This window comes from Orbicella faveolata, unplaced genomic scaffold (genome assembly GCF_042242905.1).
Source record: "Orbicella faveolata isolate gen_17 unplaced genomic scaffold, um_ofav_v1 contig_13, whole genome shotgun sequence".
Lineage (NCBI taxonomy): Eukaryota > Metazoa > Cnidaria > Anthozoa > Scleractinia > Merulinidae > Orbicella > Orbicella faveolata.
In genome coordinates this window covers 18,189,829-18,216,147 of record NW_028301540.1, presented here as the reverse complement: position 1 = coordinate 18,216,147, position 26,319 = coordinate 18,189,829, and the positions used below count along the sequence as shown (strand labels likewise).

General features: G+C 38.5%; 2 protein-coding genes across 8 annotated transcripts in view; one reads left to right on the top strand and one right to left on the bottom strand.

Annotated features, from left to right (window-relative positions):
* LOC110048315 (centrosomal protein of 70 kDa-like) overlaps positions 1 to 14,931 on the top strand; it is a 204,090-nt gene extending 189,159 nt beyond the window's left edge. For 6 of the 7 annotated variants that reach the window (XM_089284928.1, XM_089284927.1, XM_020754113.2 and 3 more), the window contains 5 exons: positions 4,002 to 4,166; positions 5,739 to 6,069; positions 7,014 to 7,101; positions 9,474 to 9,553; positions 14,540 to 14,931. In XM_089284928.1, coding sequence (XP_089141054.1) covers positions 4,002 to 4,166; positions 5,739 to 6,069; positions 7,014 to 7,101; positions 9,474 to 9,553; positions 14,540 to 14,604 — 729 coding nt within the window. In that variant the 3' untranslated portion in view covers positions 14,605 to 14,931. Of the gene's footprint in view, positions 1 to 4,001; positions 4,167 to 5,738; positions 6,070 to 6,374; positions 6,504 to 7,013; positions 7,102 to 9,473; positions 9,554 to 14,539 lie in introns of those variants that run through there. The other variant, XR_016206041.1, reaches the window with a different exon arrangement.
* Positions 433 to 6,877, bottom strand: LOC149115432 (uncharacterized). Its single transcript, XM_089284932.1, has 2 exons — positions 6,675 to 6,877; positions 433 to 1,953 (listed from the first exon to the last, which is right to left on the bottom strand). Exons 1-2 carry the CDS (start codon positions 6,848 to 6,850, stop codon positions 1,782 to 1,784), a joined length of 348 nt encoding a protein of 115 aa, XP_089141058.1. The 5' UTR covers positions 6,851 to 6,877; the 3' UTR covers positions 433 to 1,781.
* Positions 14,932 to 26,319: the final 11,388 nt, after the last annotated feature.

Below are 26,319 nucleotides of genomic sequence, written 5' to 3'. Positions count from 1 at the left end.
CATCGGTCACATGACCAGTGTGCGCAGAAATTTTTCAAATGGTTTTAAAATGACTATTGTTTTCCATCGAGACACTATTGTAATTGTCTCTATCAAGACACACGAACGCCTTAATAAAGCATTTCCAGAAGGTGTTGGCTTAAATGGCCATTGTCACGATAACGTGCATGCACAATCTTGATTGACGCCATTTTTTTAACCAATAGAAATCGTAATATCATGCGCACTGCCACAAATTCACCGCGGGTCAGCTTGAAGTTTCATATACCTTTTGGAAATCTCTTTATCCACTTCCTTTTTACCTTTTGTTTGTAAGGAATATCTATCATGTTTATGTTGTGTGAAGGCCATGTCCGTTGAATACAAGCCAATACACTTAACTTGCATCCACCTCTGCAGCGATATAAAGTTTCTGATATTCGTCCTCCCATCTTTTCTTGTTTTTTTTTCTTTCAAAACAGGGGAAAGTAGCTTTTGTCTGTAGCTGTTTCGAAAACACCCTCTCGAGGATATCGTATTTGTCGATGGTACTCAACTCAAAACTCAAAATATGCCACTTAAACTCTTTCATAAATGACTAAACAGTTCTTCAATATCGGTATTACTATTTTCACATGCCTCACAAGGTCAATGGAGAGAGATTTTTCTCACAATTATAAACTTTGAAAACTGTTCACAAAATTTATGAGCTGTATGAAGTTTCAAATAATTAAAACCTTGAATGAAATTTATCAACCAGAAATATAATTGAGTAGAATTCCAAAACTGTGTTTCACAACAATTATGGTACTGTAAACAACTGCCCACATTGCAAAACGATATAAACAAATGCGTTGATGAGAAGAAGAAACGACGTTAAACCCACTCTTTGTACTGGAAATGGATCCGACAACCTATGAATTATGAAGTCACTGAAATCGCTCGACCTAAGTATATTATACTTCTCCCTAACAAATGAGATGGTTAACATGAACAAAGTAACAACAATGCCATTAATATTTTCAACACAACTATTAGCCAAAGAAATATATGACGTTTCGACATCGTCAGATATCATTGTCAAGTAAATGTGTAGCTTAGTTTTTGCGTTATAAAAGAACCTACAATTATGTGCATAAGGTGGCAAAATACGTTAAGTGACAAGAAAACATGTGACTGTTAGGAAACTATGTTAATGAAACAAACAGTTTTGCTCTGATTGAGTCTGACTGAGTATTGCGTACTGCCTTAAGATGTCTGATATATAACATTTCATGTATCAGACAGTCAAGTTTACTCCTGCATTTCTTTAAGATGGTTAAATGATCTTTGAGGTTCCTTAGCTCCATATTGTGTTCCTTCTTGATGTGGTTTCCGATCCCAGCTGAGCCTGATGTTCGGCAACAAGTTGAAATAGGTGTCAGCAAGTGTTCCCGACATACATGTAGCTTGCATCACACAAACCACAATTGAATAAATAAACAACGCTTTGCTGGTTGATTAGCGGAGGCTTTTCCTCGGGCATCTTAAGATCAACCTCAATTTTTCTACTCGTGAATACAGGCTGTATAGTTTTTTCCAATTTTATTGCTCAAATCTCGTAGTTGTCTTCTTACAGTGTCGGCTGTTAGTGTGATTTTTGCTTTCAATAGTATTTGTCACTGAGGTCAGACACTATGAAATGGTGGAGTCAACAAGATGTGTAGGACACTGTAGTTTGAGGAAAGGATCTTTCAAGCGTTTGTGTTCTTTGGAGAAGTACTCCCAAGAGGCGGATAGGTAGTAAGCTTTGTTGAGCATTGTTATAAGCTCTCTTTTGTACCGGAAGTCCACATGGCTTTGATAGATGGAAGACGGACATGGCTTTGGTAAACGGAAGGATTTTGCATGCCTCGTGTTATAGCAGTGGATTTGGTTGTTCCTCGCCAATAGATTTTCAAACTTTTGAGGGAGAATATAACATTTTGTAGAGTTCTAGAACAAAAGCATAAACTGAGCTTAATGTATCAAATGAATGTCGTGTCGTAGTTTCCATATGGGCATCTTAATTGAACTTATTCACTATCCTAACTTTTTTTTGTTTTGTGCAAAATTACACTTTTTTTTTTAGATTTGAGTTTTAGCATGATCCCTAAACTAAATTACAAAAAAAGTTATATGGAAGTGTCATTGAGTTATAGACCATACAAAGAGAAGATCTTGAGAGGAAAAACTGGATCTAAAAGTTATACCTATAGATTCATTTATTTTATGGGCTAAGCTAGATTGATACAGCTTCTAAGTTAAACTAAGAAGAAATCCAGCAGGACTTTGAGTAATTTCAGTTTTTGGTGGACAAAAATCTTGTACCAGAATAATGTTAGGTATATTACAGTCCTTTTTGGATTTTTTAAAAGCTAAAACTGTAGATAATTGCCTGAAATAACACCAAAATCAATTTCCCATAGGAACTCGAGAAAATGAATTTCAAAGTTCAGAGAAATTGTGCAAACACAGGTGAAATTTCATCTTCAGTTTCATTTCACCAGTAGTTTCAAGTGTTTCATATGTACTTCGAAATTTATTTTCGACATTTGGTGTTGTTAGAAATGATTTCTTTTGAGAAGATATTTAAAACAGTCACACAGAAGTTTGCAATATGATGAGATGCAAATAATTTTGGTACAAAGTTTTTGTCCACTTGTTACTCAAACTTCTGGTGGATTCATTCTTAACATGTAAAATTATCCCCAGGAAATACAGTTTCAGTGACCTGTGCTATAGGCCTCCCATTGGTAACAATGTAAAAGTTTGGAGAATGCTTTTTTTTTGCCAAGGGTTAAATTCCGTAATTTTTGTCTTAGGTAAATTCAAGGAAACTTTGTTAGCCATAAATCAATATGTCAATTTATCTAATAAAAATTATTTCACAGTTTAAAGTATTGATTAAGAGATTGGGATCCGTGTGTGAAATAAATAAATTTGTCAACTTCAACTTCACTTTATTTTGCACTTACATTTTGAAATTACAATTAGCATAAAGAAGAAAATAAGATACATATATAACAATTAAAGGTGACGATGGTATATAGTTTGTGTACGGAGGCTTATAAATCCGCGAGGTTATCGAGTTAGCCTCCATCTCGTTTGACTGAACATAAAAAAAACATGGGAGTAGAAGGACGGATTAGTAAAGAAAAGACGTAGAAGAATAATTAAGTATAATTAAGTAAGTTATAATTTATATAAGTTATAATTAAGTAAGAATAATTAAGTAAGTTTCCACAATTATTGTGGAAACTTACGTTTGATATTGCTGAGATAAAACATAGTTTTTAACACTTTTGTTAACACACTGAGATAGAACATAGTTTTTAACACTTTTTCATCTGCGAATACAAGTGACTCAAGTTTTGAAGCATTATTTAAGTAATTTATATATGAGATAAAAGTAGGGCCCAAGAATTGACCCTTGTGGAACCCCACAGCAGATCTTATTAGAGGGTAACCTAAACCATTATATTCAACAAATTGTTTCTCTCAGAAAAGTAGTCTTTCACCCATGCTAATGTCAGACCACAGATACATGGTGATATAATTTATCAAAAAGTATTTCATGATTCACCGTATTGAAGGTATTTGAAAGATCTAAAATATTCCCAACTGCATGCTCTTTGGGATTCAAAGCAGAATAAATTTTGTCACACGAGTCAATAAGTGCATGAGTAGTAGAATGGTTTTTCCTATACCTATACTGGTTTTCGCAAAGAATATGAAATTCGCGAACACAACTTAAGATGTGATTGTAAATAATAGGCTTCAAGAATTTTGAATTTATTGTTCTCATCTCTCGCTCAAGATATAAATGGTATATGACCTATCGATTAACTGCTCAGTGCAGTTGCATCAAAATTGCCACTGTTTACAGACAATCTATTTGCAAGTTCTGTGGCTGATAACCACTTTGATTGTTGTATGTTTCCCCGTTTAATTCTTATTGTTTTGTGAAATGTATTTAATTGCTTTCATTGTTCTCTTAACAGCTAATCAGGGATATCATGGATGTGATATCCTCTAAAGATGGCCCCAAATTATCAGCTGACGTTCTGTCCCATAGTGCAATTTCACATGAGTTTCACTGTGAAAAAGCATGGCAGAATATCATTCCAACTCTCAAGCTGTGGCTCACCGAACTTTCTGGACTTCAAGTAAGTTATTGCAACACTCAAAGTATTTACCGCTATTTTCCAATGGCCAATTCCCTCTATGAGATGTGCCTGCAGGGAATCATCAAAACAAATATCCAGTCCAAGATAATGAATACAACTACCATGATTGCCTGAAGGCATGCCTGATAAAGGGAACTGGTCATTGATCAGTGACAACTGAATTATGAAATGGTAAGCGTGCAGGGTGCAACTATCAAGTTATGGATGCACGGGGGAGGCTGCTAAGCACGAAAGAAGCGTAAGAGTCGCACGAGGCGATCGCCTCGTGCGACTCTAGCTTCTTGAGTGCTTAGCAAACCTCCCAAGTACATCCACAATTCGATAGTTGTACACTGCGCGTTTACCATTTCTTTTATAACATTGAGACTTTTGAGATAGATATTTGAATCTCTTCCGGCTTACATGCAGTCAAAAGCACGATAAATGGTGCGAAAATGTTCATTCAAAAATCTGACAAAGCGACACATCAAAATTTCTCTTGGAGTTACTATAGTTTCTCGGGCAAACAAACAATTTCAAACTGCTCAGTGACCTCAGTTAACCCAAATATCAAGCTGACAACAAACGAAAATTGCAATAAATAAAAACATTCCTCAAAAATTGGTTAAGCTTAAATTTGGATCAGTTTTCTGAAGAATTGAAAACAAACTGCACATGGTTGAAGCTTTTGGCGGCTGAGCTCTCTGTCCTTCACGGCCTCTTTGGCAAAAGAAAAGAACAATATGGGACCAGACATTCCTTAGAAGCGAGTGTCACGGAGAAGAAAGCGAACAAACATCCCTGGCTTTTGAGCTGTTTCAGGGTCGAGATGCTCTTATTCAGTAGCAGGTTTGTGGGTCACGTTTTCCTTTCCACTTCATTTTAAAATTAATGAGTTGCTCGCAATGCATTACTAACCTCGAAAGGTTGATACAGACCAGTTTGTTGTTTTTTTGGTCGGTCTCCAAGTGCCGAGTGCCTTTGTTCAACCAGCCGATTCAACTCCTTCTCGCTTTAATTTGCAAATCTCTTAGGTGGACGCCTGGCAAAAAACCTAAGCTCAAAATTTGGTAGCTCACAGGAATAACATTCCTCATCTCCGGAAGAGTTATTAGATTTTTCCATATTTTAGGAGAAGGAAAATAGGAATTATGTTTTACGAAGTGTCAACATCGATGGAAAAAATTGCCGAGAAAAAGTACAAATAAACAAGCTGACATGAGCGTGCGACCCACCGGGAAATAGATCAAGCGTATTAGCCAATCAGAACGCGCGCTTCGCTAAGGCTATGTTATAAAAACTATTCTTAGATAACAAAGTACCTGGACTATTTGTTTTTCTCAAAGGAATCTCTCTTTAATTATTCCGATGGGAAGTGCAGGCTTCAAGAAATGGGGTCATTGGAGACAAGACATTAGAGAGTGATGATCAAAGTTGAAACCATAGATTGGTTTGCTTTATGAGGGTAGGGAGTTGGAAATACAAACAATGTTGCATTAACATTGTGTTAATGTGGTGCAAAGAGTACCTGACTTTAATATTGATATCATTGCTCTGTTTGTACACATTTAGGATCTGCAAACATCAATTAATCAACTGTCATCTCACTTAATGCCATGGAAAACGGAAGCCGAGCTTGAACAGGAAGACCATACACCAGTAACAATACAGAAGCTAAAAGAAACTGTTGAGGTTCTTTGTCAGGATAATCGAACCAGCCCAACCGAAATAAGACAAGAGGAAGAACCATCAGTAAATCAGCTAAAGAGCATTGTTGCTCATTTTCAGAAATTGTTTGATATAACTAGCATTGGTGGAGTATTTCCAAGAATGAATGAGGTTTATATGCGGCTTGGAGAGACATACAATGCAATGAATAACATGCGAGAATTTCTTGGTTTAGGTAAGAATATCTATAAAAAAAATATGTTTATAAAGTTTGAATGATACATTTTATAATTCAAAGTTTTAGTATGTACTACAAACTGAATCCATTTTTCTCCTCACCAAAGGAGTACGGTAAAAACCCGTGTGTAAGAACCTATATTTTTGGCAGAATAGGTTCTTGTATTTTGGGGTAGCAGGTTTTTGTTGTATTTAATATTCTCCTCATTTATTCTACCTTTCCAAGTTATTTATGTGTGGCTTTCACGAACTGAAATCCACACCTAGTCATGAGCTGCAAGATTTATTTATTTATCTGTCCAGGAGAGCTAAGTGCATGTCACGTGGTCTACTGACAAAACTGGGTCACAGTTAGTGGTCAAGTAAAGTCAGTCATTTGCTTGTGGCATAGAGATTTCCACTTTATTTTTCCCCCTGCTTTTAAATTTCAAGGTAAGACGTTTTTCACTTTGGGTTCTTTCTTAAGTTCTGTACCTTATCATTTTTTACCGGTGTTGAAAATCTGGTTTCATAATTTCCTACAAATAACAAAACCTGTTTGCTTTTGTTGTTACACTTTTAGCTTTTCATATAAGTCTAGAAACAGGGACTTGTTTTTCTCACCTTCCACGGTTGATGTAACGCCAAATAAGTTCCACCAGATGTGAGGAGTAATGTAGTTTCTTTCTTCTATGTGTTGGCATTTTGACTTTCATTCGCCTCAATTGCCCGTTTATTTTGTTTGTTGTAACTTTCCAAGTGTAGCCTCTGTTCCGTCCTCTACCGTCACAACAAAGCATTTTTGGGAATCTTGCTGTAAGCTAACATCTGCTCTAACATTCATTACTCACTGCGTACCGCGTACCGCGTAGCCAGACAAAAAGGTAGGGTGGGTGGGTAGATCGATCGATCGATTGACTACCACTGCTGGGCTAACACTATAGTATTTACCTTCTTTACCAGAACCAGCTTGCAAAGCTTCTGATGTGGTGAATGCAGTGGCTAAACTTAGCAAAGCTAAGCATCTCTTGAAGGTCGATGACCTGCCTGGGTAAGCTGACGATATACAATAAAAAAGAATGTCTTGCCATTAATAGTCTATCACGTTGAAAATCAGATTGCCCAATTAGTACTCTGAAATTCTCTTATTCAAACCCAGAATCGATCCTACAAGCATTGGTTAAGGGCTTTAAAAGACCTCATTTGTGAATTTCTAGAATTTGGACAGTGGATTTAAATGTATAGAGTCCATTTTGTTTGAAATTTGTGGTTTAGCTTGATTTTTCCTCACATGTTTTTATCGGGTCTCCTGAGATGTATCGTAACAGAGGATGTTAATTACATTCTCGAATTTGGCGCCAACTGTTGAGAACTGTCGAGAACTGTCGAGTAAATTGACTACATTTTTGTGTAGCTTTTGCCAAGAGGCAGAGATGATTGAAAGTAAAAAATTTGCACGTGCAAAAGCCATAGCTCTACACTTACGGTATGTAAATAAATCTACCTAAGGACACTGCAGTAATTCAAGCGCTTACTGTATTTTATCTAATATTTGCAAATGCTTCATAATTTCAGAAATCTTGTATGCTTCCATGGAAGCCCATGCCTACCTAGTAGGCAAGTAGTGAATAGCCAGGGAAAAATTCTAAGTGGTTAATTCACTTCAGATAATGAAAAATATATAGTATTCTATGAAGGGTTATTAGGGTCATAATAAGAGGACAAATTATGTTTCAACATTTGGTCGCATTATGTTCAGCTCATTTGAATTATGGTCGGAAGTTTGAATTGATCACTGAATAATACTAAACTGTTTGTAAATTATGTTTGGCTCTTAAGACTTACCTTCGAAATATCTAGCTTATAATTGCTTTGGTAAGTTTTTGGATTTGTTTCGGAATGCGGCTTCTTCGAATTATGTTGGGCAAGTGGACTGGAGCCTCGTGGCAGGTAACTCACGAGTAGTCCTAGGACGATTAAATTTCCCCTCCCTATCAATAATTTAGTCTAAATATTACCAGTGTTCTGTTCAGATCAATATGGTGGACCACAAATGTGAGGAGATTGTTAGTTGTGTATTTGATGATTCTATGTCCATGATTCCTCATATTACTGCCGTGTGCAAATCTGCATTCTTCCACTTGCGCAACATATCCATGATTAGAAAGGAGGAGGAGGAGGAGGAGGAATTTAAAGACGGCTGCTCCCAAAGGAGCCGTCTTTAAACTCCCAGGTCAAACATCTAAATTTATCCCTTTCATACTAATTAGTCTCCTTTCTTAGCTTAAATACTTTTACTCTTTTATTTGGTTCGCACCTTAATCTCTAATTAGTCTTGTTAATATCTCACTTTGTCATGCTATTTATTGCTTATTTTTATTATGACAAGCCATTCCAATTCTCAAGTTTTCTCAATTTTATTCATTTCTGTAAACTACACTTTGCTTCCTTTTTTAACAATTTTAATGCAATTGTTATTGTACATAGTTTTGTGCTGTAAATAATTATCCTGTAAAATTTTAGTGAAGAAGTTTAACGAGCCCAATAAACTTATATTATTATTACTATTATTATTGTTATTGTTATTGTTATTGTTATTGTTATTGTTATTGTTATTGTTATTGTTATTATTATTATTAAATGCAGCAAAAGGGCGATGAAGATGAGGGTGATTAGGCGAACCAAACTAATGTTATTCAGTGGGCAGTCCAAACTTCTGAAGATAATTCAAAAGAACCGAACTTAATTCAACCAAACTTTGGAACATAATTCAAAGGTGTGGCCAAATGAACCCGGAAATGAAATACGAAACGCTTTAACATAACTTGTACTCCAATTCTGACCCTAATGGCGTTTCATAACAATTATCCATAGACTACATTTTTGCGGCATCGTCTGCATGAATCATTTACAGTTATGGGATCATTTTCGGGCCTGTACATAACTCGATAGAAACGAAAAGAAAATGATTTCTATCTTTTTAAGAAACAGCCCAAAGAAAATAACGAACAACTTGACTACAACAACTTTTCTGTTTTTCTATCGAGTGACAGAAACACAATTTTTAACCAATCAGCGCGCGTATTTTCTTTGGGGTATTTTCTGAAGTGTATTAACGCCATGTTTCAGAGTTTGTTTCGTCGTCATGCACACAGGTTAAATTTCGAAACACCACTTGTATGCTTGTGACTGGAATTACAATGCATTACTCTAAATTGGGGCCTGACTGTACTGTATGCGGTTATGGCCATTATCGCGGCATTGCTTAAGGCAATAAAACAAAAAAAAATCATTCAATACGGTGGTATATTTTGCTTTCCCAGTGTTTGTAAGTGACCATCTATCCCTTTCACCTCTAGTGGCCGCTTACAAGACCTTCCACTGTAATAGTAATTAATTAGGTGACATCTTTTTCTTCTTCAGCATAATAAAACGCCTCGATCAGTATGATGAGTTCTTTCCAGCTTTCCAGTCAGTGGTTTCTGAACTCAAGAGGCTTTTAAGTGAGTATTTTCCATAGCAGTAACATAGACCAAACAGACTGTTTTATTTAGTACAACAGACGCCTTGTGTCATGCTTCTAGTAGAAGGGATAGCATGTTCTGTGATTGTTGTCTTGCCACATGACACTTGGCAATATTCGACTGATACTTGACCGATATTCTCCGACACTTGGCCCATATTCTAGCGACACTTAACCGATTGTCTACCAACACTTGACCGATAGTCTACCAACACTTGACAGATACTCTACGGACACATCACCAATTTTCTCGTAGCTTTTCTGAGATTTGTATCAAGCAGTTGCATAACAATCAAACTATCAGTTAAAGTGCCACTATGATTAAAATGTTTGTGTCATTTTTTTTACATTTTCTCAATCTGTATGTGGTTCTCATACTCAGCTGACCAAACCATTTTGCTGTCCGAGCATACGAACACCGTGTTTTTCAACTGTTTTTCTTGCAATTTTTCGGCTGCCATTATTCGAAGACGTCCATGAAGTTCAAATAGGCTTGTCAAATACTCAACCACCCAAGTGCACATGTCTCACTTTCTCATACCAAATCTATAAATGTTGCCAACATCTTAGTGTCGACAGTTAAATCCACCGAACTAGCCAATATGTGATGTTAGTATATGCCAAGGTAGTCTTGAAGTAAATCCGAGCGTTCTGATTTGCTCTTACTTGGTCGGGATTTTGCCATACGAACCGTTGAGCCGTGTATGTTTTGTTTTCGATAGCCGGCAAATTTGAAATTGGCAACTTCCATGGAGTGCCATATAACAAACTACTAACTAACCTAGGCTGCTGGAGCCATACTGGGAAATATTGGTCCGAGGTCGTGGCAGTACAGACCGAGCGTAACGAGTTCAGTACAAAAACGACTTCTGGTCAATTTTCAACATTACCCTATCCATATTCGCAATTAGCTAATTGGAAGCCGTATTACTGTCCTGAAATCCTGCTATATCAAGTCACTGACCTGATATGGTCACGATATCATGGTCACTTGGCCGAATTTGAGTACGGTAAATTCTTAATCATACCGTTTTTGGTCGCCATTGGCAGTTTGCATTGACTATGTTTCGCCAAAGTACAAACCATGGCTCGACCAAACTCGCCTGATATACCGCCGAAGCATACGAAGAAGCAAAGGTACGATCAGGTATGTGTACAGCACTCGCGCCCAGTTACTGAAATGTTGATGTATCTAATTTAACAGTAGGTATTTCACTGCATTCTCTCGAGCCAGTCGTTGAGAAGTGAACGTGATCAATGGATTCAATTTGTGGACGCTCACAGGGAAGCAAATAGAATATTTGACAGGTACTCTAATCACTTCCAAGAGGATTAAGTGGCTTTCACCTGGAAAGGTGGAGGTAGCGACTTTGCCCAATTCAGTTCCCATAATTTGAAGGAAAGGAAATTCTGAGCAAGACCGACGCATGGTAAGCAGAATGTCTGCTTGTTTACATTATTAATTTTAATTGTCATTTGGGCCAATATTCTGTGTATTCCATTAACAGCTCAGTGTTTCTCGCGAACATCTCTTAGATTTACACATATAGTCTTACAGTATTTTTACCATCTGATGACTCTGAGCACATGGTCCACGGGGACGGCGTTTACAAAGGTTTTCGCAAGAAAAAGCTATCACAAGTCTTCCAAACTTAACATCAGCACACAATGAATGAGTTTGGTATTTATAAATGTAGAATATACTATAAATATAGAATATACTTTCGTTTCTTTTTTCTCTTTGCTTGAGGAGATCACTGGGTTTTTCTAGCCTATCTTTTTGCATTTCAACGATTCGAGGAACGTGGCCCGCGGCAACGGGAATTCCCAAGATAGAGCAATGACAAGTTTTCAAACAGTTTCTATTAGCATACATGAACGATATTTTGTACACAGCGATTATAACTGACAATCTCCTATATTTTTTTCTTTCAAGGTTGGTCACATCTCTGCATTCGAAGTAATAGAAACTGTCTTGAGTCCCTTGTTACCAGCTGCAGAACTGAATGACTCAGGCAGACATGAAAGTCAGGGTGGACAGTGCTACAGTTGTTGTCTTTGCCAATCTCCTGCAACCTCCTGCTCCTTCACGATTTCTGTCAACAATGGTGTTTCTCAGACAAATTCTTACTGAAAAACACCTAGTATTGTGAAAGAACGTGTGACTTCAAGGGAACTCTATATAAACCAACTAATTAACGTTGTCATCTAGATCCTGACGAGTGGGAAGCACTCCCACGAAACAGTTCTGTCAATCGAATAAAATGAACGAGAACTAGTTCAGTCTACTTTCTTTAGACGAAACTCCATTACTGTTGAGCACTCTCGAGGGCAAATCGGACAACACATTCAGTATTATTAGTATATATTGTTATTTTTAGACATGGTACCCAATTCTTCCGAGGATGTTACTCGCGCGTTCCGTGGATTTTTTCGTGAAGGATTTGGTTATGTTTCGTTTCTTTTCGTTTCAAAGCGAAGGAAAACCTCCAACGCTGTGGAGATGTCTTCTTTGATATTTTAATCTGAATTACAAGCAAAGAAGCTTCGGCTCTCGCTATGTTTTACTACATTTCAAAACTTTAATAGTAGTTTAAATAAGAGACAGATGTCCCCTGCACAAACAATGACAACTGAATGAACGGCAAGGTGACAAACGAGTGCAAAGCAAGCAAACGCCCAAACACAACGCAGCCGAACAAACATGGTTGAAAGTGCAGACAGATGCCGCCGAAGCAGAAAAACAACAACAACAACAACATCAACAACGCCAAAGACAACGTCGATTAAAAAACGAATTAATATTCAAGTTACGAATCTCGCTAGAATTTAGATTCATTCAGTTTGTCTAAACTGTCAGAAATATCCCAAACAGAATATGTAAGACAGCATCACAATTCGAAAAAGAAATTTTTAATATTGGTCGGCGTAGTTCACGTTCTCTCCAATATGCAGAATGCGGTATTTTACGTTGTTGTTTTGTAGAGAACGGCAAAGAAATTAACAAAGAATTACAAAGCACGCATAAACAGCCAGTGTGCTCGTTACCGTTGCGATTGAGGTTTGCTTATTAAACTCCCTAAAACCGAACAAACGGCAAAATAATGAACAGCCAATCGAGGACAAAGCAAACGAAGGCCCAGCCGAACAAAAAGACGGCTGAGAGTGGAGAAAACCTCTCTTGAAAATCTTTTTGAAAATCGAAACATAAAAAATAACTTATCACCACATTTCCCGCCATTTCGTCTCAGATGGTTTCGAGAAAGTCACTTGGGCTGCCCACGTATCACGCGAGTAATATCCTTGGAAGAACTGGGTACAATGGCTAAAAATAACTTAAGAGGAATTACCTTGGGTACAAGGTTTATATGGGATTCACTCCCTTACCTTGATAATCTCTTGCGGTGGTTTAAAGCGGAAGGAAACTGCAAATCTCTGCTTTGTAAGGCTGAGAGCAAAACATGCTTGAATTGCAGGCAGCTCGCATAGAAGATGGCTGTCAAACTTTATTGGAAGTAGTCAAATTTTAAGTTGAACTGCCGAGCGAAAAATCGTCAAACGAAGGGATGTCCCAAAACAAAACGTTGACACAGAAATAATAACATAAGGTTTGTGACAGACTTCATCTCCGATGCATCTCTTCAACTTTGGATCCCGCCCTGGGGCTGAATCGTCATTATAACTTGCCTTTTATCATTCTTAGTGCAAAGTCCGAAGGACGGAGTACAATTAAGGTTAGAATATTAGGAAAAATACTTCAAGTAAGCGAAATGCTAGTTGCTGATCAAAAACGCGCACTTCAGATGTATATATTTTTGACAATATTTTGTCAAGAAACAAAACCTCGCTACAAAACACTGCGGACAAGTTTAAAATTTTTCTCATCTACGCACAGGAAGCACACAATCTTGTTGAATACGATGGGAGTGAATAACGGAATCAAAAGAGTGAGTGTTTTGCAGGACAAGTGGGTAGCAGTTTTGTAAGTTCACGTAAAAGATGACAACAGCAGGAGACGGGTAAACTTCATTCTTTTCATTCCTTTATTCACTCCCATCCTATTCAAAAAGATTGTGTGCTCCCTGTCGCCTGCGGTATGGAAATATCGGTAGTTCGGCCGAATGTATCGCTTATTAAATTGACATTCTCTTCCAGAGGAATGGCCCAATTCCCCCCTATGACACGCCAGTAGGGAATCATGGTAGCAGTCAGCAAAACAAATATCCAGTCTAAGATGGTGAATACAACTTCAATTGCAGGCACATCTCATACAGGCACAGGCACATCTCATAGAGGGAATTTGCCATTGTTTTGGTGTTATAAACTTTTGCGTTCTCAATGGTGGACAAGAAAACGCATTTGGATAGCACAATTAATATAAACCTATTTTTGGAGAACGCTTATTGACTATATCCAAGTCACTATTTTTCATGAACACGATCTTTATGTCGTTCACGACCCGTTGACCCATTTATCATTGGGCAGAGTTATAGTTATTAGCTTATTGGTGCCGTTAAGTGAAGCTTGATAACTTCGCACTTTCGGTTCGGAACCGCTCGTTTTACGTTTTCATTTTTTTTTTTTTAACGACAGCATGTTACTTTCCATTCTTTTGTATACAAAACACGAGCCTGTGTTCCTTAATCTAGATACCTGAACCCGTCGGCTCTTCCAATCAGCAGCAATGGATAGCCAGAGTGTAGAACTGAAAACATCACACACAAATCTCAGTCAAGTTTTATTTTGGAAATTGGTGATGTGTGCAATTTTAAGTGACAAAGTTAAAAACACAGGTTATGTCCACTTCAACGTGACGTGTGCGCCAGAGACTTTTTTTTGGTTCTTTTCTTTGCCTATGTACTGAAGTGGTTAGCTTTTTTATGGAATAGGTGGTAAATAACGATCTGTTTTAGCCCTTTTGCAAGTAAAGCAGCATGCTGTAGTAATGTTTGTTTTACCTCTGCAGGAGTTCAGGAGATGGATGAAATTGTAACAGCTGTGACTGCTCTTGTCAAGTTTCCGCATTACTGACTTCAAAAGCAGTTGAATTTTTATCCCAACAATTCCACCAGCCCTCTTTTAGGCCTTGTATATCAGTTACGGTCACTTTTGCTTCATTGCTTTTAAATTTACTTCAGTTTCGCGACCGACGAGTTCCCAGTTTGAACTCTTTTTCTCTGAAAACAATTAATTAGCTTTTTTATGTGATCAAGTTCTTTTTATCAGTCCGTTTACTTGTAAATAGTAAGATAAGGTCCTTTGAAGGTCCCACATTTTTTGCAGCAACATAGTGAAAGACTCGGTAAACGTGAGATTGAGTTAAAATGTCTTGCTCAGAATAATAAAACAAAAAGCCTACTCCGGTCTCGTGCATTGTTACTGGTGTACAATTTCAAGGCCGTAGCTAGTAACAGGCAAACCGAGGCACTTGCCTCAGTAATTTTTTTCGTTTTTATTGTTTACAGTCATGAAAAACACCATAAATTCCCAGGAAGAGAATTAAACCATAGACATTGCCTCAGTCATACTCATTTCTTGGACGCTGCCTCAGTCATGATTGGTTTCTGGCTACGGCCCTGAATTTAAAGTTAAAGTTGTAAGTTGAAGTTTGATTGGAATTCTATCCGTCACCAAGCATTTAGGGATTACATAAGATAGCATTGCGCCTGCGCGAACTCATTTTTTGAAGCACTTATCATGTGTGGAGTGGAGAAACTCCTATTCAAAATAAAGGTGAGGGCTTGAGAAGGGAGGGCATGTAATCCCTCAATGTTTGGTGACGGATACAATTCCAATCAAACTTCAACTAACAGGTAAGTCTCGTTTAATTTTTAAACTCTACTCCGTCACCGCATTGAGGGCTTACATGAGACTTCAAAGCACACTGCACACACGTAACAATTTCAACACAGAGTCCATATTCTGTAACACAACAGTTTGTCTGCAGAGTATCTATGACAATAATCCCATAGTCTACAGATTTCAAATATTTTCCGCAAGATCGTTATCAACATCAACAGGTTAGTTGTCAAACTTAGCAAATGAGGAGGCTGAACTCCACTCAGATGTTGACAGAATCTGATCTAAGGCAACAGAATATACACTCGCTAAGGTTCCTTAGACTGGCGGAGGTGTCTACGTTTTCTTCTGTACAGTCTACCATCTTCTCTTCTGACTTCGTAAGAACGGATATCAACCTGGTCTTCCACCCGTGCCTTAAACCATTTCCGCTTTCCGGCTGTCCCCTGGTTTAGGGGCTACTCGGACGACTTCTCCTGTCTGTAAAGGCGGGAGCTCCTTGGTGTTTTGATTGTAATACTTGGCTTGTTTGGACTTCTGCTTGAGAAGTTTCTCCTTCGCATCTTCTTGGACCTTTGGCTTTAACAGGTAACTGGTGGTGAGAAGCAGTGTTCTTGTTCTGCGTCCAAACATCCTTTGGGCGGGGGAGCTAGACATTCCTTCAGAAGGGGTGTTTCTCCAGCCAAGCAGGGATAAGTAGATGTCTGTGCCTGCTTGTTTACCTTTCTTCATGATCGATTTTGCTGTCGTGGTGGCATTTGCAACCTTGCCATTGCTTTGAGGATAGCCAGGTGAACTTGTAATGACTTCAAACTCGTAGCTGGCCGCAGACTCTCTGAATTCTTGAGAACTGAATGGCATGTCGCTGATTAGCAGATTTGGGATTCCGTGGACCGAAAACTGCTTGCGGAGTATCTTAGCTATTCCCTTTGCGGTCTTAGTTTCTAGTCTATCTACTTGGAAGTAACTTGAATAGTAGTCAACAACACAGAGGTAGTCTGTGCCATCAAGTGTGAAAACATTTGCACCAATCTTTTGCCAAGGTCGATCAGCAACCTCATGAGAGATGAGAGGCTTCCTTGCTTGGTTTGCCGTGACTGATAGTATGAACAGATGTCGCACTTCGAAATGTGTTCAGTTAGGTCAGAATTCATTCCTGGCCAATACACGGTTTCTCTTGCTCGACGGAGGCAACTTTGAATTCTTGTGTGGGCCCCATGCAACTTCTCTTTAATCTTTGTGCGCAGGCTCAAGGGAATGACACAGCGCTGACCTTTAAAGATTGAACCATCCTGCGCTGAGAGCTCATCTCTAACTAGGAAACACGGATGGAGACGTGGGGACTTCCTTCTTCGTGTCAGGCCATCCACTGATGATGGTTTTCTTCAGCTGTTGCTTGTATATGTAACTGGTTGACTCTCTTGCAATAAAACAAATCCGAGGCCGTTTTGCGATGCATCACCTTGTTCCTCAGTTTGGGCTTGTGGACTGAAATACTTGAGGACTGGGGCTTGTGCAACGGCCATTTTGAGAAACTGAAAGGCATGTTCTTGTTCCTGGGTCCACTGCTACTCAGCGTCCCTGTGCGTGAGCTTGCGGAGAGGCTGACATAACTCAGACAAGTTATTGAGGAACTTCGAAAGGTACTTCACCATGCCAATGGGACGAGCACACACTGGACATCAAAGGGAGTTTCCATGTTCACTATGGCATCAATCTTCCCAGGGTCAGGTTTGACTCCTTCACTGCTTAACAGATGCCCAATGAATGTCACTTGTAGGCATTTGAAGTCGAACTTTGCTATGTTTAATTTGATGTTCCTCTCTCTACATCTTTGAAATAAACGTACAAAGTTTGCATCATGATCCTTATCTGCTTCTTCCTTAGTGTCACCCTGATCAGTAATTAGTAGATCATCTGCTATTCTATAGATGCCAGGCAATCCTTGCAAGTTTTGATCAAGCTCCTGCTGGAAGTATTCAGGCGCAGGGCTGATTCCGTAAGGTATTCTTAACCAACGATGTCGGCCCCGTGGTGTCTGAAAGGTAGTGAGTCGGCTGGACTCGTCATCTAACTCTATCTGGAGAAAGCCATCTTTCAAATCTGCTTTGGAGAAAACTCGTGCTCTCCCAAGTTCTAGTGAAAATGTCCCCAAAGTCAGTTAACACTTGCTCTGTAGTAAGGGAGCTACTCTGAGAAACGGTGAGAGCTTCATTGTTGCTCACCAGCTGGATATTGTGGTGTTGGACCACAAGAAGACCCATTTGTTGTGCTCCGTGAGCTCCTATTAACGGCGTGTAGTTACTATCCATTACAACAAACTCGGCGTTATACGTCTTTCTTGTCTTAGGATTACGCATGCTCACTCTTGCCGTTCCAAATGCTGAGATTTGCTGCTTGTTGTAAGTTGTCAGTAGCTTGTTTGTTTTCTGGATCTCTGCTACTCCTGGAAGATATTTCTTTGGAAGGACATTACACGATGCACCAATCTGCATTCTTAAGGGGTTTCCCTTGTATCTCAAAAACTGCATAGATCTTGTTCGGAAAATCAGTCACAATTGATAACTTCAGAAGTACTCACATTAGCATCTTCGGTGGAGAACTCTACAGATAAGATTTCCTCTTCCGATGAGAGATCGGTTTCGACAAGGAACACTTTCTTTCGAGAGGTTTCCTTCCAGCCTGACTTCGGAGCCTTTGGTTTCTTCTTAGTGTTCTTCTCATGAAGATGGCACTTACTAGCGACGTCGGTGATTCTCTTTCTTGCACTTCTTGCAGACTTAATCGTAAGCGGGGCACTTTTCTCTATTTCTTTCGTGACACTTGCCACAGAATTTGCACTCGTCAACCATACGGGCGTTTGACTTTTCAGAAGACGATTTGAGTGCGTTGACGTCGCTTGATTCGTTGTTTTGGTTTGTCGTGGGTTTCATTTGCAATTTAGTCGCTCGGCTGCTCGGCAGCTATCAAGATATTTATCCAAGGTTAATTTCGGTTCCTGGAGAAGCTTTTTCCTCAGACTATTGTCCCTGACACCACAAACTAAACAATCGCAAATTAGGTCTTCCTTTAACGAGTCAAACTCACAGGTTTCGGCAAGAGTGCGAAGTGCTGTTGTATAGGCATCAATCGACTCGTCAGGTTCTTGTAGACTATTTTTGAACCTGTATCTTTCGTAAATTACGTTCGTCTACTCTGTGCAGTAATTCTGCCCTAATTCGAGCACTTTGTGGGTGTTTTACCTGTCATCATCCGACGGAAACGTAATGCATGACATCACAGGTAGTAGTACTGTTTGCTCAACAAGCTTATCAAGGCACGTATGCCTTTAAACAAAGAGGCTCGTACCTTTTGCATTTTAACGTCTTGTGAACGTACAGATGGGCTCAAAGTATCCCATACAGCCTGGTTTACACATACTTTTGTCAGGCTTTCACAATTCTCAAGGCGATGATATTTGTTCATCTTTTCTGAGAGGTTTCCCTCTGGTAGTCGGTCTTTCATTAATGTAGGATGACGCTTGCCAGTTCTGAGTCCACTTTCGGATCAGTTTCCTCCTTTTGCAAATCATGTTGCTGCTAAGCACTTTGCTTTTACCGAAATTATAGAGAGGATAGGACGTGTCAAGCAACTGTCCAACAGACGCGGCCAAATCTATAGTGACTATACACTATTGGCTTTTGCCATTAGCCTCTTCCCGCTTCTACTTCGCGGGGGCTTGCCCTCGTATTGAGGATATCTTCCACTTGAACTTACTCGGTCGGCTTTAACCGACTTAAAAGCCTCGGAAATGTCTTTAGCCATATTTCCGGACACTTTTGCAAATCCTTCTTGCATGGCAGCTAAGGATATCTTCCTCTTGAACTTCCGTCATAGGAAATCTCTTCCTCTTGAATTTCCTCGTTATAGGATATCTCTAGGTCGGCCTTAGCCGACTTGGAAATGGCATTAGCCATATTTCCGGGCAGTGTTGCAAATCCTTCTTGCATGGCAGCTAAGAGAGCTGTCGAAGGTCCTTCACCTTGAGAAGGAGAAGCACCAATCTTGGTGCCATTTTCCACAACATTGAACTTCAATGTCCTCGGGCACTTTTACTTCAAGAGCTATCGCTGCTTTCCTTTTTCTGTTCAGATGTTTACTCCCTCTGACCGGTATCCTTGTCGTTTTCAGGCATTCTAACGTGCTTTAGAGCAAATTATTGCTGAAAATGTTCACGAGACAAAAAAAAAAATCCTCTGTTCACTCGGAAAGGCGGCAACACACTGAGTTCGCGCAGGCGCAATGCTATCTCACTGAAGTCCTCAATGCGGTGACGGAATAGAATTGTTGTTATCTTGCTTGTTGTTGTGGTGTTTATGCCTCTTTATTTGGTAACTCAAGGCCGGGAGCAATTTCACTGAACTCGAAACAAATATGGACATGTATTGCACCGAGCATTTGTTTGGATAATATGGGCTGTCATTTCGGAATTCGAATTTTCCATGATTTACTAACTACCAAAATAATTAAATAGGTAATTTCAGAAATATTAAAATTCTAACAACATACTTATTGCATTTGACGAAATCAAGACTCTGTACAATTATGATCAAGGAACCGACACCATTCTCTTTAATAACAAAGAAATCGTAGTTGATGGGAAACCGTTATTCATAAGGGAATGGTTTATCAAGGGTATCCACACGATCCCACAGCTTTTTAATAAAAACGGTCAATACCTAACTTTTCAAGAATTTCAAGCTAAACATCATTGTAACACAAACTTTCTCCAGTTCTATTAAATCTTGAGTGCAATTTCTGTGCGCTTGAAGAACAGAGCGCGAGTCCTTGGGCAAAATTCGATCTTCATTACAGAGAAAACTGAAATCTTTTTTACTGAACGAAACTAGTCAAATCAATTTTGAAACGTTTAGGGCAAGAGACTATTATCGCCTACTTCTCGTTAAGAAACACCAATCACCTCATACTGACCCGGAAAGATGGAAAAGAGATGTTTCAATAGACACAGAGAATCAGACAGATGTTTTTAAAATGGCTACAAAAACATGCAAAGAAAATAAGTTGAAAGAATTTCAATTCAAATTATTCATAGGATTGTCATTACAAAGAAAGAACTCTTCAGATATGGAACAAATACATGCACAGATAGTGACTGCATCTATTGTGGTGAGCCAGACTCCATAAATCACACCTTTGTCGACTGCGAATTTACAAAAATCTTCACATGCAAAGTCATTAATTGGTTTAACACTCAGAATGGTTCCAATTTTCAACCAGGTACAAAAGAAACGCTTTTCGCCACCTTTAAGCACCCAACATACATGGAGCTAGTGAGAAAATTCAATTACACCCTCCTTTTCATGAAATTCTATGTGTATGTAAGTAAACTAAACAACAGTTCACTTGTACTAACCGAATTTATTACTAGAATCAATTATAAATACAAAGTTGAAAATTTGTAAATTAACACCGAAAAACTACTCGTAACGTGACTATGCTCTTCACAAACTTTACAGACTGAGCTACTTTTAACTGTATTGAATCAAGACTAGAAATCGTTCTTCCTCCCCCTTCCCCGCGCTATTAGTTGTTTGTTTGCTTTTTTGTTTATTTTGTATAGTTAAGTTTTCCTCTCCTTTTATTTTTTTTCTGTCTCTTTTTTCTTTCTTGTTTTGTATCCTGTTTGATGTAATTGTAGCCAATGTGTGTTGTCAGAATTAATTAATTACTTTATTTCATTCGTTTTCCTAATGTAAGTAAGTAACACCTGGTGTAAATGTACATTGTAGTATCGGAGGAGCCATAGCAGAGTACTTTGTTATTGTAATTTGTAACTTTTAATTTATGGTACGTGTAATTTGTTAAAGATCTGTTACTTTAAATAAATAAATAAATAAATAAATAAATAAATAAATAAATAAATGAATTCTAACAAGGGGCTAAGGCTTAGGGGAATAAAACAAACGAATTAACATCGAGTTTGAGGGATGAATCAATCAGTCTATACGATTAAGGTGGCTCAAAACAGTTTTCCAGCACTTTCCAAGACTTTGATTTTGATGGGTCAGTATAACCGTTCTTTATCACTTGATGCTATATTCATGGTATCACAAAATTACCCAATCATTGGTGAACACGTTGGTGTCATTTTCATGACACAATAGGTTACCATAGCAACAGTATAACCTGCTAAAAACAACACCTTTAATTATAGTTTTAGGGGCTTATAATTCAAAAACGGTATGGTGAAATTTACTTATATTATCAAATTTTGATAAGCATGATGAGACGTAGTTTTAAGTTAACTTTTTAAAAAAATATGTAGCTGGGGTTCAGAGCCACCTTAAACTTTCGAAAATTTCCTGTTTATTCACCAAATAATGGCATGTTTCTGACACCCAAAACAATACTCTCAAGCAAAAACCATGCCTTTTACAGTGAAGAAATCTGTAGCTTAACAGTGCAAAACGACATAAAAAGAGATCAGAAGAAGTCCCGTCAAGACCAAAGAAAATCAATTCCTGCTTTATTTTATAACCTATGATTAGAGGTAACTAAAATTTCAAACTCTTTTTAATGTCCCGTTCTAAAAATTTAATATATAAAATCTTCTTCGAGTAACTTAAAGTCGCTGCTAAAAAATTAGTTTTCCTGCATTCGAAATCAAAATGTCTCAATTATGGATATGGTACCCCGTTCTAGATCAGGGGCACCCAAATCACGACTCCCCTTGAACAGCCATACCCACCGTACAGGTACTTCATGGGAGTACCCAAACCCCAGGGACTATCTTCCTACTGTAAAGCTTGGAAGACTGGATAACAGATTTCAATTTTGATCGAGAGATTATCAAGGTAAGAGATTGAATCCCCCATGTAGGCCTTCTACCCAAGGGAATCCCTCTTAAGGTGGTTGGTACCAGTTTTCTCGCGCGGGGAGTAGATTACCATCGTGCGTCACGCGTGAGTAACACGTACGATAGAGGCGCGAGGTTTAAAACCCGAAAGACCAAAACAAATATGGCGGCGCGCGGCTTTTTTCGCGCAAGGTCACTTTTGTACTGTTGGAGACGAAATTCGCATATAAAAGAGGCTTTACCTGCTAGAACAACTTGAGTCAATTCTGTGTATTTAAGAAAAATTGTTTCGGGAATTCAATGTTTCCCAAATTTCAAAGGAAACTCGATCGATCGTGACAGCCACTGGGAGCGTATCCCGGGGGAGGGGGGGGGGGCACTGCCATATATGGGCTATATAGGTATGTGCCGCTGTGAAGGGTATGGTTTTCAAGCAGTTTACTCTAGGATAGGGTATATAAATCAGAGCGTTTGGGTCTAGAAAAGGGTATCATTTTTCACAGAACTGACTAGTTGGTTGAAGAGTTTATCTAGACTAAGGAAACCAGGAAATTCCACTCAAAAAAAAAAACAAATCGCCAAGTTTAAATTTACGCAGATAAGCCTCAGCAGTGTTGATAGATGGGGGGACTTGGGGAGTTTACTCTAGTATAGGGTAGCAAAATTCAGCTGATCTAGCTCTGGTATAGGCTAAGGGTTTCAGAGTCCCAGCGGCACATCCCCACCCAGAAATTCCCAAAGTACCCCCCCGGAGCGTATAAAGGACTCGGAAAACATAGCAAATCTACTCAGAATTCGTGTAAAAATCCTACAGAGTAAGCCCAGGAGGTGATCTTTACGCAACTACAACTGTAAATGAAGTTTTAGCAGCAAACAAAACAAAACGCCTGCTCGGAGCCCGCTAGCCCGCACGGGCACACGAAGCAGTCAGCGGTAGTCAAAACAGCTCATGAGCAACTGCTGATCTTATAAAGTCTGGATTTTTGAATGCGTGTTTACGCGCGTGGGAATAACGGAACTCGCGAAGGCTTTTACATAAAAACAAGCCCAGTGACCCCTTCCTTTTATTGTTTTAATATAATATTATTATTATTGAGAGGAAGCGTCAGAAAAAAAATAAAAAAATTCTACGGAAGGAAATTTGCACTTTGTGCAAATTGCCGTTTTTCCAAGTTTACAAGAAATCGGCTCCGTAAATTTATTTTAAAATTGTTGTGCATTTTCATTTTCAGATGCCAAAAGCTATTGATTTAAAAAAACTCGGGGTCACCGGATTAATTTTTTAGTTATTAGTGACATAAGCGAAAAATCAGGTCTGAAAAATCCTTTTAGAATGTTGCCATGGTAACTGCTGACGACAAAAAGCCTATTTAGGTCAAGTATAAATGATATAATCCAAACCTACAAAAATATTACAGTGGCCCTGGTCTACCTTTTTGTTCTATTCTTACAAAGTTATGAGCCGTCAAAAACCTGAAAACTGGTACGAGCCACCTTGAGTTATTTTTGAGTTATTTTTTTTGTAAAAAAATACCTCTTAGTCGGCGCGTCGGGTATGTTATGGACGGGTCAATGGATGAGTGAGTCAGTGAGTCAGTGAGTCAGTGAGTCAGTGAGTCAGCGAGTGAGTCAGTGAGAGATGCATATATGTCACACCAATCAGATTGGATCTACTATAAACAGCCAATCAAATTTCTTGTTGTAAAGGTAAATGGTATGCGAGAAGATCTGATCCCGATAGAGTTCAGAACGGCCGTATTTATTCCTCTATAAAAGAGGAGGAAGTATTCATATATTTGGTTTACTTCGACATTTTCTGTGGGTTAGGCTGAGGATTTTAGTTAAATGAACGAGATGAGCCTTGAGGTGTGAAACAGTTCGTGAGTTAGTAGTATGCAAATGCAACGATATATTTTTATTTTTAGTTACAAAGGTAACTTGATACTTTTGTTTTTCACAAGGAATAAATTCAATTAGAGGTCACGAATCGTCGCGTCTAGTTCTTAGGACATGTTTTAGAGGGGACGAGACTTTAGATTTGAAACAGTTCTAACGTTTACAATAGTAAGTGTGGGTAACGATTGTTTTGTTCTTGTTGCATGCAAATATAACGAGTTTTTTTTTAGTTACAAAGTGTAATTTGACACTCTTGTTTTTCACAAGGGAGTAAATTCAATTAGAGTAGACGAATCGTCACCACTCTTTCCCACGAGATGTTTGCTATCTTTAGTAACAAATGGTAACTTAACACTTTTGTTTTTTATATGGGAGTAAATTCAATTAGAGTTGACCAAGTTATCGGCTATTGTTTCTAGGATATTAAACAAAAAAGAAGCTTTCGTTTCTGGACGGTTTTTACGTCTCTGCAGTAGCAGTTTAATAGTTTTATTTGTTGACATTCATTTCAGTCCGATCTTTTTAAAGGTAAAAGGTATGAAAACTGTTCAAATGTTCTTTGAAGACTGCATGGCACCAAGTTAAAGTGCAATGTAATTAAATCAGACTTTCAACATGTCAGAGGTTTTTTTTATCTTTCTTTCTATTTTCGGTGAATTAGTGTTGTGTTGTGTAAAAAGGTAAACTTACGACTCGTATAAAATGCGAAAAAGTCTCTAAATTAACTTGAGTATTTCTGAGCAAAAATTCCTCTTGGGGGTTGGAAGGGTTATGTGATCGGTTAGTGAGGGAGTTATGCTTGTGCGCGTGTCACACCAATCACAGTGCGGGTTGAATCAAAGAACGAATCAAATTGCCTGTTAGAAAATAGGATGGTATCTACAGTAATCTGGAGACGTGTCAGATCACTGTAGTTTGTTCAGTTCAAACATTTTATGGCTTACTATTTAGCTATCTCATCATGACCGATGTAACATCGCAACCAAGAAAACTTGTCAAATTAACCAAATCATTACTGTACCATGAATGCTTCTATCTCCGACACTTCACACCAAAAAAAATAACTCTTGCACGCCTTGCGTGCCTATGTTTAGACATGGCACCCAGTTCTTCTGAGGATGTCATTCGCGCGATGCGTGGACAGCCGAAGCGACTTTCTCGAAACTACCTGAGACAAAATGGCAGGAACGTCATTTCATATGTTTTGGTTTCGTTTCATACCAGAGATGTTTTCTGCACTCTCAGCCGCCTTTTTGTTCGGCCGGGCTTTCGTTTGTTTTGTGGTCGTCTGGCTGTTCACTATTTCGCCGTTTATTCGGTTTTAGGGAGTTTAATTAAACAGACTTCAACGGTAACGGCAACGAGTACAATGGCTGTGTAAGCGTGCGTTATAATTTTTTGTTCATTTCTTTCCCTTTGTTTACAAAAGGTCAAAAAACATCAGTGTAGACAAACTAAATGAATGTAAATTCTCGCGAGATTCGTAGGTTGAATATTAATTCATTTTTTAATCGTCGTTGCCTTTGGCGTTGTTGCCGTTGCAACTTAAACTTCTTTTTGCTACTTGGGCAGCCAGCGTTTGCCTGCACTTTCGACCATCTGTTTGTTCGGTTGACTAGCTTGTGTTTGGGCGTTTATTTGCTTACCACTCGTTTGTCTAAACATTTTACTGGCCCTCATTCAGTTGTTATTGTTTGAGCAGGGGACTATTAAAGTTTCGAAACTATATTAAAACATACCGAGAGCCGAAGCTCGTTTGCTTGTAATAAAAATATCAAAGAAGATATCTCCACAGCGTTGGAGGGGCCGTCGATAAAATCAGGAACATGGAGCATTCCGGAACATCCCGGAACATCGAATAATTATCATAATTACGCGAAAAATATGTAAAATAAAATTTTAAAAAATCAAATCAAACAAAAATAAACTGGAATCAGTTCGGAAAATAGAAACAAAACAAAAACATAAAAAAGGAAAAAAAGAAAGAAAAATGAAAGTGACTGCAATGAGTGAAGGCTAGCAACTAAGAAGAGTAATCAATTCCTTCCAGTCGTCACCGTCAGTTTAATCACGTGACTGTCCTTTATTCCCAGATTTCGTTCTTCACAGAAAATTAAGGTGGTGGCGTTCGAACTCCTTAATCAGACCTAAAAGTATGGGTACACGAGTGTGATTTCTTTATTCAATTCATTACG

Excerpts from the sequence above, each read along its gene's own strand:
- LOC149115432 (XM_089284932.1), bottom strand. The coding sequence starts at position 6,850 with ATGCTTTGTTGTGACGGTAGAGGACGGAACAGAGGCTACACTTGGAAA. Across the intron at positions 1,954-6,674 it reads CGTTACATCAACCGTGGAAG|AACTCTACAAAATGTTATAT; the intron begins GTGAGAAAAACA and ends CTTTTGTTCTAG.